Source organism: Myxocyprinus asiaticus, chromosome 12 (assembly GCF_019703515.2).
Source record: "Myxocyprinus asiaticus isolate MX2 ecotype Aquarium Trade chromosome 12, UBuf_Myxa_2, whole genome shotgun sequence".
Lineage (NCBI taxonomy): Eukaryota > Metazoa > Chordata > Actinopteri > Cypriniformes > Catostomidae > Myxocyprinus > Myxocyprinus asiaticus.
In genome coordinates, this window is record NC_059355.1 from 46,480,082 (window position 1) to 46,499,824 (window position 19,743).

The following is a 19,743-nucleotide window of genomic DNA, read 5'->3' on the forward strand; positions in this document are numbered from 1 at the left end:
TGCTCAGACTGTCCACAATAGCCTGAGAGAGGCTGGACTGAGGGCTTGTAGGCCTGTTGTAAGGCAGGTCCTTATCAGACATCACCAGCAACAATGTCGCCTATGGGCACAAATCCACCTTCGCTGGACCAGACAGGACTGGCAAAAAGTGCTCTTCACTGATGAGCTGCGGTTTTGTCTCACCAGGGGTGATGGTTAGACTCGCGTTTATCGTCGAAGGAATAAACGTTACACCGAGGCCTGTACTCTGGAGCGGGATCGATTTGGAGGTGGAGGGTCCGTCATGGTCTGGGGCGGTGTGTCACATCATCATCGGACTGAGCTTGTTGTCATTGCAGGTAATCTCAATGCTGTGCGTTACAGGGAAGAAATCCTCCTCCCTCATGTGGTACCCTTCCTGCAGGCTTATCCTGACATGACCCTCCAGCATGACAATGTCACCAGCCATACTGCTCGTTCTGTGCGTGATTGCAAGACAGGAATATCAGTGTTCTGCCATGGCCAGCAAAGAGCTCGGATCTCAATCCCACTGAGCACATCTGGGATCTGTTGGATCGGAGGGTGAGGGCTAGGGCCATTCCCCCCAGAAATGTCTGGGAACTTGCAAGTGCCTTGGTGGAAGAGTGGGGTAACATCTCACAGCAAGAACTGGCAAATCTGGTGCAGTCCATGAGGAGGAGATGCGCTGCAGTACTTAATGCAGCTGGTGGCCACACCAGATACTGACTGTTACTTTTGATTTTGTCCCCCCCTTTGTTCAGGGACAAATGTTCATACAAATATTTACACATGTTAAATTTGCTGAAAATAAAAGCAGTTGAAAGTGAGAGACCGTTTCTTTTTTTGCTGAGTTTAGTTTATATACATGTGTATATAAATCTAGATACACAATATATTTAGTCTTGATATTTTTAGTGGTTGTGCTTTAATTAGTCTGCAGTGAAACCCTCTTGGGAAAACTTGTGTCTTTAAATTAATGTACTGCTGCTACAGCCATACACATGCAGACAGACGTCTTTGGCCATTGCAGATTAGTCTATTTGTTCAGGCACCCCTAAAACTCTGTAAATAATTTTGCACATTCCCAATATGCGCACACAAATACAGTGAAAGTGTTTTTGACAGAAACTCCTGAGAGTGTGATTGATGAAGAACTCGTCGTGCAAGACATCCCAAATCCCTCTTGCAAAATCTGAGTGACAGAAAAATTATGAGCTACAAGCAGACCAAACAGTCCGAAAAACCCTCTTGATGTTGCGGTCTTGTGCCCTGGCGCTAGGCTCAATGTTGAGACAGAGGTTATGACATGGAAGTAAAGATGATCATTCCTTCACTGCATAATACTTTAGAGAGTAGAATCTGCAATTTAATGCTGCCACAGCAAAGCTATTTGACTCTTGCAAGCTCACAATGGCTTGTGTACAGGGGATGGGCGGTATGAAGGTTTATACCATGCGGCAGTATAATATTAGGTTTTATAATACTAGTTATACTGCTATTGAGTTTTGTTTTTAATAGGGCTGTCAATCGATTAAACTTTTAAAATCGAATTACATGATATGCCGATGAATTATTGCAATTAATCACGTATATAAATATTTGCTGAGAAAGCCCTTCAAATACTAATAATTCAATATATAAAAGATTCAATAATTATAAATAGTTATTTAAATAATTATAAATATTACATATATTATAAAATTATCATTCAGATAATTACAATGCATACATTATTGTGGCAGATGAGTAATTCATATAAGACAAAACAAAAAGTGTCTTTAGAAGTCAATATATTGTTTATTTCCATATTATCGAACGTAAGACTATGATTGGCCTACAGTCCACAGCAATCTATTTTGCAATTTAATTCATCAATCCATCCAAGATAGATTTATTATAAGGGGTTTTCTAAGGACGCATCAATGTACACATGCATCAGACGGATGCTCACTTTGGTTGCGTCGCATCATGATTCATAAGCACAATGTTTTTAGGTCGCTGTTTCAAGTTAAAACATAGTTTGAAACTTAAAAACACGTCTTGATATCCCTGCATTCAGAATTAGGGTTCCTATCTTGTGCTGTCGTTACTGTCAAGCAAGCCTGAGTGTGGTTTGTTGTCTGTAGCCCATTATACAAAGGTGCAGAAGTTTGTTCCTGGCAGGCAGCAGATGCCCTAACCTCGCCCCCACCCTAATCCTAACCATATGGAACCTGTAATGCAGAGTAGCCTGCCAGGAACAACTTATGGCACCTTTCTCCCATCGCGTTATCTGTACAGCTGCGTGTTGCCTACATTGCTGGAGTTTCGCTTACTGCCCCCTGATGAAAACAGGTGGGACTTCAAGCTTCAATTGCTCCGATGGTAGTTATATTCCTTATTGTGGTATGGGGACATGATTAATTGCATACAAAATGTACGCACTTTTTTTTAATATAATTAATTGCACTGAATAAACACATTAAATCAACAGCCCTTGTTTTTAACTAAAGTATTACTGCGAAGCTGTTTTGGCACAAATACCAGACATATTGTGTCTTTGCTATCCATAAAGTTCCAAATAAAAAGAGAAAATAATGAAATTAAGTGACGCACCTATCATTTGTAAAGTAATTCATTCATTACCTTACAAATGAAAGGTGTGTACCTGATTTGTCCAAAAATAAGCATTACCATATGGATCTTTAATGTGTAAACCATTTATGTTGGATTCCCAGCAAAAATAACAATCGTGATATACCATTACAATGAGATAAAATTACTCATACCATGATGTTAGACTTTGGTCATGCATTTACCAGCGGACTAGACTGCCACTGACAACCAAAATTAACCCAACAAAACAAAGGTGTTGGAAAATATTATCAGGGTATATGTTTCTCCCTGATCTTTCAATGCAAGTAGTCTATTTTTGTTTTATTGTGCTAAAGTGTTGTAAAATCATTCAGATTCCATTTTTAATCTTTAGTTCCACCTTTATTGTAGCGCACTCCCCAATCCACTAAGCAATGATCTCCCAGTTAAAGTAATTTAGACATTATGAATTTTAATGCATGGAAGATTTTTTCCCCACAAGTCTCTGTGCTAAACCAGACCTGCTATCAAATAGCCACTGAGAATCACCCCGAGCCAAAAGATCACAACAATACTGCTGCGACTGCACCAAACAAAGACTAATCAATTACTTTACAACAGTGGCAATGGAACAAGAGACAAGTGCACTAATTACAATCACGCATAAAATAATGTACATTACATACACGCTGCACCATATTAGCACCATGTCTACACTGCAAGAAAAACAATGCTAGACAAATACCTCCAAAGCTAGCTCCCTTTATAATTAACAAAGCTATCTACATTTCAAATGTACAGCGTTGCACCGCTTGCAGTGTAGACTAAAGCAACAAGAAGCTGTGAATTACAGTGATTTTATGAGGGGCTAGGGCCGTTAAGACAGAAAGAGTTCTTACGTTAAACAGCTAGAACAGAACAGAATGCAGGTGTCTCGAGACATGTTTTTAAAAGTTATTTTAACTTGACACAACGTTTTATTAACATGGTGCTAATTCATGAGACGCTGGAAAAAAAGTCAACAATGGCCATCTAGCAAGTTTACATAGGAAAAACAATTAAATTTTTTTTTTTTTATGAATCCACCAACTTCAACTTCTCAAATGGTTATCAAACTTCTTGTCAGAAAAAACGCCCACCGACCACTTAGCTGATTGTGCATTAAATATTGATCGGTTATTGGAACCTCAATGACTCACATCCTTCTCGACTAACAAATGCTCCTTGAGGTGCATCAGGAATGCCCTTCCATACGCTGATGGGTTTGGGGTAGCCTGGGTCAGCAGTGCGCTTCTCCTCGTTGTAACGCCAGTACTGGTTGTCCTTGAAGAAGTAGGTTTTGCCCACAGGTTCCCAGCGTAAGGCTGTGTCAATGCCATCGCGGGGCAGACAGTTGCCCAACTCTACCAGACTGTGGGGGTACCCTGGCTCTGCTGTAACCTCCTTGAAGACCCAGTATTTGTCCCCTAGAAGACAAGAGGCACTGAAATTGAAAGGGACTTAAAGTAATAGTTAGCCCAAAAAAACTACACAAAAAAACTACACAAAAGGAGATATTTGGCAGAATGTTCAAGCTGCCCTGCCCCGGTCACCATTCACTTTAATGGTATGGAGGAGAATGACAATGAAAGTGAATGTGACTAGGTCTGCTTGGACATTCTGCAACACTGCAGAAAATGTGAATATTTTTGTCTTGTTTTCCAGTAAAAATATCTAAACATCTTTAAAACAAGATAAATGTAAGCAAAAATGTCTTAAGTCTAATTTTCAAGGAAATCTAACAAAATTTAGCAATGTTTGTTTAAAACAAGAAATATTTGTGTGTGTGTGTGTGTGTGTGTGTGTGTGTGTGTGTGTGTGTATATATATATATATATATATATATATATATATATATATATATATATATAATTGCCAATGAGATAAGAAAGAAAACTTGAAACAAAAAAATAATAATTTTCCATTTCAATTAATACATCAAGCTGTTTTGTCTCAAAAGATCAAAGGAAATTTGATTCCTACCGATATGACCTCTTTAAGTGATACAGAATTATATTACTGCATAACTCTATTAATACTGATGCACATTCTCTGTGATAACCATGCAAGCTTGTTTTCTCGTGAAACATCAGAGAGCAGGAGACTCGGGCTATAAATATCTCACCCAGGCTCTCTGGGCTAATTTAATGAGTGAGAGAGAAAAAAAAGAGAGCATTTGAGAGCAAGGAAGGAACTGATAGAATAATACAGTTTTGAAAGGATTCAAAGCCACAGTCATGCATTATTGCCTCACTGGACCTGTGCTTTTATTAAAAGGGATTCTAAACATAAAAATACTGATCTACTATCAGTCTGGTCTAGAATTACTCACATGTATTCTTTTATTTTTACATAGATTGCAGCAGGAGAAATTTTGAAGAATGTACACGTTTCTCTTTTCCATACATGTTCGTAATTATGCTTAATGTTCCTTATGCACTATAGGCTATTCCAAGTTTTCTGAAGCTCTATGATAGCTTAATGTGATGGACAGGCCGAAATTTAAGCCGTTATTTACTGACAATCTTCCTCTCTGGTGCAGCTTGGACAAAACATGTTGTCCAAAGACGTTTGCCGTCAATGGCGTGAAACCTGTTGCAATGTGTCTAAAGGCACCATATTTTAATTGAAATTGAGTGTGAATGAGACTTGTGACATTCAGCTTGTTTAACAACTAGACCTGATGCGATAATTAAATAATCGTGTGATCGCGTTTATTTAATCTAACCGCGGTTATCTGAGATAACCGTGATTATCGTGCACTTCAAATTCCAACCACATCTTAATGCCCAAATAAGGGAATTTTAAGGGAATATACAAATGCCATGGACACCATGACATTTGTGTGTCATTCAGTTGAACTCCAAGCGTCACTGAGCAACACCGCGGACGTCAACCAGATCAGCACCTGTCCGGAAGAGCACGTTAAACGCTTCTCAAACCCTCAGATGCGCGCGCCTTGGGTGTGCATTATTTTTAAACAATTCAACAGGCCGGAGTCAATTATTCTGCTTATATCACGGTTACCACCAGTGCTGGCTGTAATGCATTACTAAATAATGCATTAATATAATTAAATTACTTTTTCCTTGAAAAGTAAGGGATTACTCTTCATTTTCAGTAATTTAATTAGTTACTTCTAATGTAATTGTGTTAAATACTGTATAGACTACAGAACAATTCTATATGAAACAATAGTGAATATAAAATTGAAATTTAACATCTAATGTTAAAATTTGTTTTCTAATTTAACGCTGCCCCGTTAAATTCTTTGGCCAGTTCAAGAATAATTTATTTGATTTTATATGATTTATTTGAAAGAACAGTTTCATGTCTATCCTTGTATTGTTCATCTGGTCGAGGTTGACGTGGGTTTTAGAAAGTAATTAATAATGAATAATGCAATTACTTTTCAGACAGAGTAATTAGTACAGTAATATTACACTGTATAAGATGTAATTATTAGTTAGTAATTAATTACTTTTTTAGAGTAACATACCCAACACTGGTTACCACACCTTAAGACATCGTTCAGGGTTTTATCTCAAGACATTTTCTGGTTTTCGTTCCTAAAACGCTCTTATGAGAGGAACAGCTTTCTTTTGCCACGGATTCAGTGCCTTGCTTTGATACAGTCCGAGCCTTCGCTACTAGTTCTAAAACGTCACTTTAGAACTAGCAACAGAGGATAGCGAGGCTTGCGCTGCTTTACTCGAGGACTTACTAGCGTAATAAGGTAGTGCGTTTGTGCGTGTGAGAGAGTTTGTGTGTGAGTTTGTTTTTGAGGGATGGAAAGAGAGAAACTCAGAAAATGAGAGAGAGATCGCTTCTGGGATTACCTTTTTTTGTTGCAGCTCTCGTCAGAAGTTACATCACTTCAAAATCGGCAAGATGTAAGTTTAAGCACTTCTCAGTAGTAGCGAGTGTCGCCATGTTTCCATTGTAAACCTTATGCAGGTGTGCGCTGACATGACGGCTCTGTTTTTCTCTCACGTGTAAGTGTGTGCATCACGCGTGTAATGTATGTGTGTCCATGTGTGTTGGAGTGTGTAAAGAGGGGTGGGGGGGGGGGGGTATGTGGGGAAATATCCCACAGATATTTCAGATAATATAGAAACTGTTGTATTGATCAGAGTGTATCTAGCTTTGATACAGCTCAAGCCTTTGTTGCTAGTTCGAAAACGTCACTGTAGAACTAGCAACGGAGGATGAGCTGCTTTTCGGCATTGGAGTAAAAAGGTTGTGTGTGTGTGTGTGTGTGTGAGTGAGAAAGCGAAACAGAGAGGGAGGGGTAGCGCGGTGCTTTCCACTACAGCTATGTGAGGCTGATTAGGGCGAAATACATTGAAACATTAAAAGTTATTTAGGATAATAGAAACTGTTGTATTGATCAAGTCGCGGGGGTGCGGGTCTATTTGTTAGTTGTGACTTGAGTCTCAATGCGTGTGTGTGTGTGTGTGTGTGTGTGTGTGTGTGTGTGTACGCATGCGCGTATGTATATATGTGTGTGACTGTGTGTAATTGCGGGGGAGACGAGGGAGCGTGAGGGTAACTGAAATTGAAATAAATGTAGGATATTATAGACATTGTTTGACATTCTTAACCGATTTACTTTAATCAGTGCCTTTGATTATATTATTATTTTGCTGTGGTAGCATGTGTTTGTTTGTGTGTGTGTGTGTGTGTGTGGTGTGTGTGTGTGGCTGGTTGAGACGAGCGAGAGAGAGAGAGAGGGAGCCCAAGGATGCTTTTCAATCGAAATTTAAATAAATTTAGGATATTATAGACATTGTTTGTCATTCTTATCCGATGTACTTAACCAATGTCTTTGTTTTAGTTGGTTATTTTGTTGTGGTAGCCTGTAAGGCTCTTTGAAATAACTGAAATAATTTAGTGAAGTGATATGGAACCGTTATGCGGTCAAGACCTGGAACTACTTCATAGCCGTGCGTTTACTTGAAAAATAATTGCACACCTTAGAACAATCAGAATCAAGCATTCAACAGACCTGTGGTGTAATGGCAAATATAACTGGTCATAGGGGGTTTATACATGCAGTGTTAATGACACGCAGTGGAGGAGACGCAGGCTCTATTTCTGTGGAGAGATGAAATGATGAAATGCAATCTCAAAAGTTTTGCTTCATGAGAAATAAGGGCTTGTGGGTTTAATCAAATGCCCTACATTTAAACATAGCAGTATGCTTACATTTAATTAAAAAAAAATTTGTTTTTGAAATGGATGACTTGGACCAAATAATAAAGAAAAGCAGCCAATAAGTGCCCAACATAGATGGGAACTCCTTCAGTACTGTTTAAAAAGCATCCCAGGGTGATACCACAAGAAAATGGTTGAGAAAATATCAAGAGTACATGTCTGCAAATTCTAGGCAAAGGGTGACTACTTTGAAGATGCTAAAATATAACACAGTGTTGATGTATTTTGGATTTTGTTTAGTCACAACATAATTCCCATAGTTCCATTTATGTTATTCCATAGTTTTAGTGACTTTACTATTATTCTAAAATGTGAAGAAAAAAAATGTATAATAAAGAATGAGTAAGTGTTTCCAAACTTTTGACCGGTAGTGTATATATTTGAGAGATGTTTTATGAAGAAATTAGGACAGAAATATTTATTGAAAAATATAATATAAATAATATAATAAAAATATAATAAAAATAAATATTTGATCATATTTAAAGAAAATATATACCTGTTTTATTACTTGATTTATATATTTGAAGTAAAATATGTAAAAAAAGACATCTTAAGGTGTATGAAGCACACATGCACCTTAATAAATATGACAACTTATGACAATTAATCGTGAAAGCCCTGAAAGAGACAATTAATCATCATAGCCCTAAAACAGACAATTAATCGTCATAATTGCAATTATTTGTTTGACAATTAATCGTCAGCCATATTTCATAATCGCGACAGCCCTACTAACAACTTACACTTCATCTGTTTCTCACACAAAGCTATTGTATGGTTTCAGAAGACTTGGAATTAGTGTAGTGCACACTTTGTGTGGACTGTTTTTATGGTGGGTTTTTTTAGAGCTTGATAGTACCTGGTCACTAGGAACTGTTGGAAAAGTTTGTACTAAAAAAGGTCTTTAGTGTGTTACAAAGAAAGTATAACAACATACGATTTGTATTTTTATTCTTACTCTTTATTTTCTGGTTTAGGCTATAAAACTACTCAGAATGTCCACTCAGGTGCTTAAATTTAGGGTCTTTTGCACAACCCATTCTGTATCACTACACTAATGATACAAAGCATAAAACAGAGTTTTTCCTAATCATTAAACATTAAAATAATTGCCGAGGGGCCTGGGTAGCTCAGTGGTAAAAGATGCTGGCTACCACCCCTGGAGTTCGCTAGTTTGCTAGTTCGAGTCCCAGGGCGTGCTGAGTGACTCCAGCCAAGTCTCCTAAGCAACCAAATTGGCCAAATTGCTAGGGAGGGTAGAGTCACATGGGGTAACCTCCTCGTGGTTGCTATAATGTGGTTCGTTCTCGGTGGGGCGCATGGTGAGTAGAGCGCGGATGCCGCGGTGGATGGTGTGAAGCCTCCACACGCGCTATGTCTCCATGGCAACACACTCAACAAGCCACGTGATAAGATGCACGGGTTGATGGTCTCAGACATGGAGGCAACTGAGATTCATCCTCCGCCACCCGGATTGAGGCGAATCACTACGCCACCACGAGGACTTAAAAAGCGCACTGGGAATTGGGCATTCCAAATTGGGTGAAAAAGGGGAAAAAAATCCAATGCTATGCCTATGGCTGCACTTTTATATATTAAGCATATGACGATTAATAAGCGCTGATAATGTAAATTTAATATTTTATTCTATTTACATTTGATTTATAATCTATGCCCACATACCTTTGAAGAACACAAATTTGCCATCTGATCTCTCATAAGCAGCATCAATGCGAGGAGGTAGACCTTTCCAGAACTGTTCTATCAGCATGGGATAGCCTTCCTGAACTTTGTTGTTACGCAAACGCCAGAACCAGCGATCCTATGATGAGTTAAAAGAGATAACACAGATCCATTCTGGAATTCAGATCTTCATTTAAGTCTCTAAAAGTGGTTTTCTCCACAACAGACAAAACAAATTGGACATTTAATACTGTTGGATAAAGCAGAACCAATGACACATTTCTGCCATAATTTTGTAGTCATTTAGTGTAAACTTTTTAATATATATATATATATATATATATATATATATATATTTTTTTTTTTTTTAATTATTATTATTTAAAGTACATTTATAACATTATTCTTTGTGTTATATTACCTTAGCATTTATTTTGAAAATACAGCTGCTGAGAGTGACAGTAAATTTGGCGTCTTTCTCTCATGACTGCTATAATCGATCTTTTTTTTTTTTTTTCTAATTTTGGACAGTTTTAAAAATGTCAAAGTGTTTTGTTTTTTTCTTTTGCTGTAAAAGCAAACACAAAAATAATATTTGCTGTGGTATCCCATTCAACTACAGTTGACCTTTGCATTCCAACCCTGGATATGTCATTCACCTTTTTAAAAATCAGATACACATAGATATAGCATATTTAAAAGAGTTAAAGGAATATTCTGGGTTCAATATAAATTAAGCTCAATTTACAGCATTTGAGGCATAATGTTGATTACCACAAAAGTTAAAAATAAATTAAAAAGCAAAAAGTATTATATAAAACAATTTTTTTGTGGTAATCAATATTATGCCACAAATTCTGTCGATTGAGCTCAACTTATATTGAACACGGAATATGTAAAATGTGTTTATTATTAATTATTGTGGTTTTAACATTTAACATACTCTCCTAACCTATTGTGGTGGCACTGCCTGGATGGTAGGAAACATAACTAGATCCTAAAGTCCAAATGGCACTCTTTCAACAGTTTAAGATTATGCTTTAACAATCCCACTTTGTATATTAAAGCATTTGCTTTAAAACCATTGTAAACACCATGTATAAGGAGTATAAACAAACTATATCATACTTTGCAAAGAAAACACATAAATTTACCTTAAAAACAAACATCTCCCGTCGAAAGAAGGCCACAGTGTTGAAGTTGCCATCACAGATGTGAGGTCTTCCATTACCAGGAGAGGACGGGCGATCTCCAGAGGGTGGGCGAGCGGGACGGGACTGACGATCGTGCTTTCTTTCAGAGGTGGAGTGTGTTCGTCGTGCAGGTAGAGTTGGAAGAGGTCGGGTGGGCTCCAGCATGGCTGTAGGTATACCTGTAGAAGGGATTGCATTGAACATTACAGTAAACGGGAATATTCTTTATCTATCCTGCTTCATGTTGTACACATACATATACATTTAGCCTTTTGTAGCATCTGGGTGATTCTCACAACACTTGAAAATGTCAAAAGAAATTATATGAGAAATTATATTTTGCATTTAGAAAATGAAGCCTATTTTTAGGGTCATTCAGATTTTTTACTTTGTGGCATTATTTATATGACAATTACGCACATTTTATCCTCCAATTCTCATTATCGCAACAAAAAAAAAAATATAGTAAAAAATTCTTATTTAAATAAAAAAAAAAATTATGCATCATAGTACTCCCTAGTTACTACCTTTCATTTTCTGTTATTTAATTAAAAAAATATTGTATAACAACATTTGTTTTACTGTAATACAGTAGCAAATGGCTGTGTACGGTAATGAGAATCATCACTGAAAATAATGGGAATAGTACAAGAAAAATGTCCGGATGCATTACGATAATGAGAATTGGTGTGTAAAATATGCTCAAGTGTCCTATAAATAATGTCACAATGCAAAAATCTTAATGGTCCTAAATGTAACCTTCATTTTCTTTATTAAATATATACAGTATATTTTTTATTGATATAGGGTTAAATATGACTAGGATATTTTCTTGACAGGCAGTGTTGGGTATAATTCAATTACAAAGTAATTACTGTAATCTAAATACTTTAGTACAAAAAGTAGTGTAGCACATTTAATTTCAAATTCTTGGAATCAGATTACAGTTAATGACTTCAATTAAATTGGGTTGCACATATTTCTGTATATAAAATATTATGCATGTAGAATACATTTAAAACATGAATTTTGTTAATATTTACATCTGTTGGCATTTTGTGACAGCTGAAGGGTGTGTGCTCTATAACAAGTACTGAGCCCTTTAGAGGACAGGGCAGAAATTTATTTTTGCATTCCCTCTAAATAATTTGCATTCCCTCTAAATAAATTTATCATGGTTGCCTAAAGTAACCCTATTTTAACCATGATATTCGTAGCGAAACCATAGTAATAATACAGGAAAACAAAAACTTTGCTAATAACCATAGTAACCACAAGATTAACCATGATTAATCTATAGTAAAACCATGTGTAATGGGAGCTAGCTGGTACATGATAGCTGGGCGGTAGGTGTAAACCTCACTCTCCTGGACACGAGAGGCGCACTAGCGACTGACGCTAGGGACTTTAGCCTATAGCCTCCTCGTTAGCATGCCCGCCTCCCATGCCGGCTGGAATCCCTCTCGGTCCGGGTCGAGCAGAACCAGTTACACATGGTTACTATATGGATACAGTATACTGTATTAAAACCATGGTTTCCGCCCAAAAAAAAAACATTGTTACTTTTCATGGTTACTAAAATAATACTATAGTAAAGCCATGGTTTCCGAAAAAAAACAAAAAAAAAAAAAAAAAAAAACATGGTAAGCTTACTACAGTCATGGTTATTGCAATATTACTATAGTAAAACCATGATTTCCACCAAAAACTATGCTTAATTCAATCACGGTTACTACAGTATTACTATAGTAAAACCACGGTAAATTTATTGCGAGGGGACGCAAAACTATTGCGAGGGGACGCAAAATGTATTGTGAGGTTAACCAAATGTTATTGTGAGGGAATGCGAACGATTGCGAGAGAATGCAAAATTTATTTCAAAAATATTTCCGTAAAAATATCCCGCCCTGTCCTCTAAAGGGCTCCATAAACAACTACAAAAAAAGGAGGAAATAAAAACACATTTGAATTTGTTTAGTGTAAAATGCAAAGCTTTTGTGAAGTGTTTTAGAAAGTAACTTAATTAGTAATGTGATTACTTTTGAAGTAATCAGTAAAGTCAGTAATCTGATTACAATATTAGAGTATTCATTTGTTATATGTAATGAATTACTTTTTTTAAATAACTTACCCAACACTGTTGACAGGTTGCATAAGAATCATCCATCTAAAGTGATATCTACCCCTTCGAAACCAGAATTTTACACCTTGGTGACAAGCAAATAAGGTAATTGTACCGTAGATTTTCTGGATCCCTTGAAGATCATCTAGAGGCAGTTTAAAGTTGTGCGTCTCCATGTACTGGTAGAAAGGGGCCATGATTGCACTTGGATCATTGGAGTGTTCCAGACCCAAGGCATGTCCTAGCTCATGTACTGCTACCAGGAAAAGATCATTGCCTGAAAGGTGGAAATTAAAGGTTCAAAAATTTCATTTTGAACAGTGGTTCTCAAGTGGTGTGTCGCAGGTCTATGATTGGGTTGTGGAAAGCAGGGAAAAACAGGGGAAAAGTGCTGTTTGTACCAGAATACTGAGTACAACAAGCAAAGAAACAGCTTATGCATGGGATCCATGTCTACGCTATTACCAGAATATGACTCAGTCAAGAATAACACGTTCGGTTCATTGGGAACAGAAGGGAAATGACAGCATAGTGTTAAAATCACAAAAATAGCCTGATTTTTTTAGTTACCGACTTCTAAAATGATGTGGCTCACAAAGTGTCCTGTACTTTTATCACGTAATTGTCCTGTGGCTCTCTAGAGTGATTAGTCACATGGAATTTACGGCTCACAAATCGCATAACTGAGGAGAGGAAGAATTACACAGATCACAGTCCAGATGCACTCTAAACTTTCCAAACAGCTTCAGGTGATGTAGATCGCAAAGTATGAGGGAATTATAATGCAAAAATACAGTAAATACAGACGCACTCTCGTGGAATAAGTGGAGCCGGAGCTCTTTAAAGGAAACACATCTTAAATGCAGTTATATTTAATGTGTTATAGCTTTATTAAAGTTCAAATAATACAGAAGCAGATCATGTAAATAACTACAAACTCCGAAACTGACATATCTTTGTGCGGTCAGCGCCTCTTCTATGAGTTGAATGTCCCGATCTAAGGGGGAGAGATTGAAACTGCACCTGGCTGATGCACACTCTGGCGCGGGGACGCTCGTCCCTCGAGTGCGCGTGCTTAATGCAGCTAGATTATAACGTGATGGCTCATGACTTAATGAATCATAATATATGTCACTGTGCATTTCTTATCGTGAAGAAAATTGGCAATACGCAACTTTATTAATAAGAGAGAGATTGTTTTTTTGTGAGTTAAAGATAGTAGTCTTTGCCCCATTATACACGGCAACAAAATACGTTTTTCCTATATAAATATCTAAAACTCCTTTAAAACAACGTACATTTACTTTAGCAGCTATACTGCAGAAGAAAAAATTGTTATCTGAGAATGTTGAATATAATATTAAAAATACAAATATTTTAAAATATCTAAAAATCCTTTAAAACAAGATGCATTCACCTGAGAAGCTTTTAGAGATTCAATCTTGAATATACATTTATTTTGTCTTTACTGCACTCGCAGAAGTATAAACAAGTGAAAAAATACACTTATATTCAAAATACACTTATATTTAAGATACATTCTCTTAAAGCAAGTCTAATATCTATATGTTGCTTCTCAAGTAAATGTATCTTGTTTAATTTTAAATGGAAAACAAGACAAAAACACTTGATAACAGTAGGATTTTTTGCAGTGAATTTCTTTACTGAATTAAACTTAATTAAAAACATTTTTTCCCCCTTTAATTCAGTGAATGTCATTTAGAGGTATTTTTAAAAGATGATTTTGTCCTCTTTATTGTTAGTAAGCACGTTTAATACAACCTTTTAAGTCGGGGCACAAGCTGAATAATCGGTTAAGAGCTAATGATTAATCGTTGCAGTAACTGCCGAATAATCGTTAGATTAATTGATTATCAAAATAATCGTTTGTTGCAGCCCTAGTGTGTACGTGAACAAGCTACAGATGCTGTGGTCTATAAAGCGTGTACTTGAACTGCTGACATTGCTGTACCCAGGTAAAAATAACACTGCAAATATGCAGCATGCAAGCAGTGCCAATGCTATTGAAGAATTACCCAACACTCCCTGTTTCTGTTCATTTCCTCAGTGATCTACTGATCTTCAGCTCACTGCTCTGGTTTAACAGACTCCCAATAGATTTCCCTCTACACATCTGTTTGCTTCTCCCGTTCTTTTTCAGACAGGATGGATTTCTTTCTTATATCTATCCATCCACACTTCTTTCATCCATCATACCTTCCATCTATTCATCTATACATCCTTCCTTTCCCTCCATCCATCCATCATCCATCCATCCACCCTTCCTTCCTTCATCCTTCCATCCATTCATTCATACATACATACATCCATTTCTACCCTTTTCTTCCTTATTTACTTCATTCCTTTTCTTCCCCTCTTTCCTTCCATAAATCCTTTCTTTCATCAGTCCATCCTACATCCATCTAGCGATTCTTTCTTTCATCCATCCTTGCCCTACTTCCATTCATCCTTTCTTTCTTTCTTTCTTTCTTTCTTTCTTTCTTTCTTTCATCCATCCATCCATTGATCATCCAACTTTTCTTTCACCCATCCATCCTTCCTTCCTTCCATAGATCCATAGATATATCCATCTATCCAAACTTCCTTCCTTTCTTCCTTCCATAGATATATTCATCCATTCACTCTTTCCTTCCATACATCCATTCTTTATTTCTTTCATCCATCCATCATCCCCTAATTCCATCCATCCATTCTTTCTCTTTCTTTCTCTTTCTTTCTTTCTTTCTTTCATCCATCCATCCATCCATCCATCCTCCAACCTTTCTTTCACCCATCCATCCATTCTTCTTTCCACCCTTCCATCATCCATCCATTCACCCTTCCTTCCTTCATCCTTGCTTCAACCCATTCATTCATTTATACACCTTTCCTTTACCTCATCCATCCATCCATCCATCCATCCATCAATTCATCAATCCATCCTCCTTTCTACCCTTTTCTTCCTTCCTTCGTTCCTTCTTTTCTTCCTTCCTTCCCCTCTCTCCATCCATCTACCCATCATCCATCCATCCATCCTTATTTCTACCCCTTTCTTCCTCCTTACTTATTCCATCCTTCCCCTCTTTCCATCCATCCAACCATCAGCATAATTAACGCTGCCATCAGTTTTTGCCAAAGCAGATTTTGTTCCCACCACTCTATGAAATAGCTTGCGGCAGTGACTTGCTATCCATTTTTGTTAAAAAAAAAAAAAAAAAAAAAATGTTCTTCAGGTCTAATCTCCAGATCAGTTTTTTTAATTTAGCAAAATGGTTTGAGCATAACCTAATTAATATCCATGAGCTCAGTTTTTACCATTTCATTACATAAAATCCATCAATCTATAGCTGCTCTAATCTAACATTTAACACATATATTCATCATTAAAAATGCAGAAATTTCTAGAACTCCTATCTCATATATCATGTCACATTACTCAGGCTATACTTAACATTGTCATGCATGAACACACCAAAATACACAGTAATTTATCAGCTGCTTGAGTTAATAATGCTAATAGCTATGATGATCATCTAGAATTAAAGTTAAAAACAAAGAATCAATTGCCATTATAGTGCCACACTTACCATCATGATTGGAATTTCCTAAAGTCCAGGGTTCATCAGAGTCAAAGTGTGTGTCTCCACCAATTCCGGGACCAGGGAAATATGCATGGGCTAAAAAACCTCCCTCTCCATCGAAGGGTGAACTGTCACCATGGAAACCAGAGGCGAAGAAGATCATTATGTCCGCCTCTTTACCCTCATTCTTGATCTCAGAGTAGGCCACTTCCTGAAAGGTCAGCGGGGTCACCGTCTGCCAGACATTGAAGGCCTGGCGGATTGCCCTCTGAGTATCTTTCTCACCCACCTTGGGGGTGAAATTATGTACGCTGGAAACAAGTAGAGAATGAGAAATATGGTGAAAAATGATGAAATGCACAATATTTCTGGTGAATCATTGAGTAACTCAAGTGTTTTCTGAACCGCTTGAGTTTTCAGTTTATATATTTATATCAAAAATATATAAAGTGGGTCCAAATGTTTGAGACCACACTGAAAATCTGGGATTCAAAATCTAATTTAAATCTGGAATTAAACAAAGCTTTAGGATTTTTAAAATGTTAAAACAAAGACATGTTATGAAAGAAATAATGAACAAGGATTGTCAGGTTTTGCACAAAAAGTTGTTAATTTTTCAATTCAACATTTAACTCAAGATTGTTACTCTGATTACATTTGTATGAAATTACAAAATGTTCACTAGTAGTCTCAGAATTTTGGGCCCCACTGTATTTTAGAAAAGTTGTGAGCTTGTTGTCTAAACTGAATGTGATGAGAAAAACTGGCTACTGTGAATAATACAAATACAATAAATAGATGACACATTTTTCAATAAACAGTCAAAAAAGACTCACAAATCAGTCTCAAACTCACAACTTTAAAATTCACGTATGAGGTGTGACTGTATACAATTTATGTTGTAGAACAAAATGTACAAGAATATTCAAATAATGTTTACCACTGACCTTATCTGACCTTATTTATTAATCCAAAACTGCCATTATAAAAACCAATAGGAAAATTCAGAGGAAACCCATGACGAATTCTTTCCAGGTTTTTGGACTATAACATGAACAGCTCTATTTCTCTTTAAGCTATTTTTTTTTTTTTTTTTCTGGTCAAAAACCTTCAAAAAGGCTCAAAACAGTCTTGAAGCTATCGGTTTTGATGTCCTTGCTGTTTTTGTGCAACAGTAAAAATACAGCGCAAACAGCGTAGACTGATTAGTAAACTACTTTCAAGAGCCAGTTATTTTTCGGTGAAAACAGTCAAAAAGACTCGCAAATCAGTCTCAAGCTCACAAGTTATCGGTTTCAATGTCCTTGCTGTTTTGGAACAGATGACTCTTATGAGCTGTTTCTTTTTTGGTCAAAACATTTATAAAGACTCACGAATCAGTCTCGAAGTTATCGGTTTCTATGTCATTGCTATTTGCACGCAACAATAAACATACAGCGGCACCAGTGTTGTCTGATTCAGGAACAAATTACTATCAAGAGCAAGTTCTTTTTCGTTTAAAAAGCCTCACAAATCAGTATTGAACTCTCAAGTCATCGGTTTCAATATTATTGCTATTTGCACGCAACAATTAACATACAGGATGGCCAGTATAGTCTGATCATGAACAAATGACTTTCAAGACCCAGTTCTTTTTCAGTTACAAAGACTCATGAATAACAAGTTGTCCATTATTTAAATTATTTGTTTTAATTTTTTTTTTTATTTGAATTGGAATTATCATTATTTTAATGTGAATCGGTCTACTGAGCATAACTTGAATTGAACTAAGTATTGTTATAGTGTTTTGTGTATTTAAGGTTTGTGAGACTTAATCAGTCTAATTACTGACTGGTTGTTTGAATGCAGCGCAAATGCAGTTTGAGAACACAGCGCTGCACTGTTACATAAGAATTAATCTGCATAAAGAATTTCCTTGAATATGGGGCAAAAGTTATACCAGGCCAAACACCTCAGCACAGGCAGATGACTGCCTCTGACACACAATTGCAGGCAAACACAAGTGAGAAAATCACATTTCACTTAACTAGTGACTCCACACTAAGTCTAACCCTATAGTCTGGAACTAATTGAAATTAATAGTGCATAGTGAATGTTTGCATATCTTCTAAATGATTTAATTGTCAAGCCAACAGGAATGCATAACAAGTACAAAATGTTTCAGAATCCTTGTTATCCGGACATATAGGCCAAAACCTAAAAAATGGAGCCTTTGAAGACAGTATAATGAGTTAGAAAGTCACCAAGGCACGAAATAAGTATTGTAGTCATTAAATATATGCTTGCTTACCTCTTAAGCTCAATTACATTTGTTATAGCTCATTAGACATGTTGTTTTGGTGCCTTGAAAGGTAACTTTATTAAAAAAAAAAAAAACTGCTTGAAGGCATTGATTAACTAGGCAGCACGGCAACTGCCTTCAGTTTCAGACAGAGCCATTGGAATGGGGTGGGTGGTATCACCAAACTCTTTTATCACAGAAGGGGTAATTTTATACCATGGCAATGGGATATATCACAATATAGATATTTTGGCTTGAAACTGCCTGAAAATATGGTTTATATATTAAATAACCATATGGTAAATCCTGTGAATCCAGTGAAGTAGACGCTTAACAAATGCAAGGTACTTCATACTTTTATTTTCTCTTTTTACGTCATGTTAATGCTGCAGGTTACATGCTGCCTAACAACACCACGTGATCACAAGTTTTCCATGCTGTGTATTTTCGCATTATTCCATGTTTCTTGTCGCTCTAACATGAAAATAATGTAAAGCAGTCTTGACAAAAATCTAACGTGGTATAAATGGTATAGCAAATTCTGTAAAAGATGTTTTGTCAGATAATCCAAAAATATTCTTAATGTGGTAACATTTTAACTGGTTTTATTCAAGTTAAACATATGAATTAATATGACTGAATCAACCTGACTACAGTAGGTTACACCAACAAAAGTCATTTTTAAAGGTTAGATTAAGTAGAAATATAAAGGTACACTGTTGTCTGGGCTCTCTATCGACATCTGTGGTTGAAACATACAATTGCAAGTTCCTCGTGGAGGAACATTGTTTTGTTTTTCACATCAGCTTCGGGACACTGCTCTTCTGCGCAGATAGGGTTGCCACCCATCCCGTAAAATACAGGATCGTCCTGTTTCTAAAAATGAAAAGTTGCGTCCCGTATCGAATCAGTACTCAATAATCAATATCATATTTGTCCCGTATTTTAAGCTGGTCAGATGGTGTCATGGCGAAATCGTTCAAGATCATTAATGTAACCTTGATATTAGCTGTAAATGTTGCCTAATGTGGGTAAGGGACTGTCTAAAAA

At 36.6% G+C, this 19,743-nt stretch overlaps 1 protein-coding gene across 2 annotated transcripts in view; it reads right to left on the reverse strand.

Annotated features, from left to right (window-relative positions):
- LOC127449479 (matrix metalloproteinase-24-like) overlaps window positions 1-19,743 on the reverse strand; it is a 46,017-nt gene that overhangs the window by 5,095 nt on the left and 21,179 nt on the right. For both annotated transcript variants that reach the window (XR_007898757.1, XM_051712943.1), the window contains exons 4-8: window positions 16,419-16,723; window positions 12,947-13,108; window positions 10,671-10,888; window positions 9,517-9,655; window positions 3,774-4,040 (exon numbers count right to left, since the gene is read on the reverse strand). Coding sequence is in view for 1 of the 2 variants with exons in the window: in XM_051712943.1 (XP_051568903.1) it covers window positions 3,774-4,040; window positions 9,517-9,655; window positions 10,671-10,888; window positions 12,947-13,108; window positions 16,419-16,723 (1,091 nt within the window). In the remaining variant the exon portion in view is untranslated. The remainder of the gene's footprint in view (window positions 1-3,773; window positions 4,041-9,516; window positions 9,656-10,670; window positions 10,889-12,946; window positions 13,109-16,418; window positions 16,724-19,743) is intronic.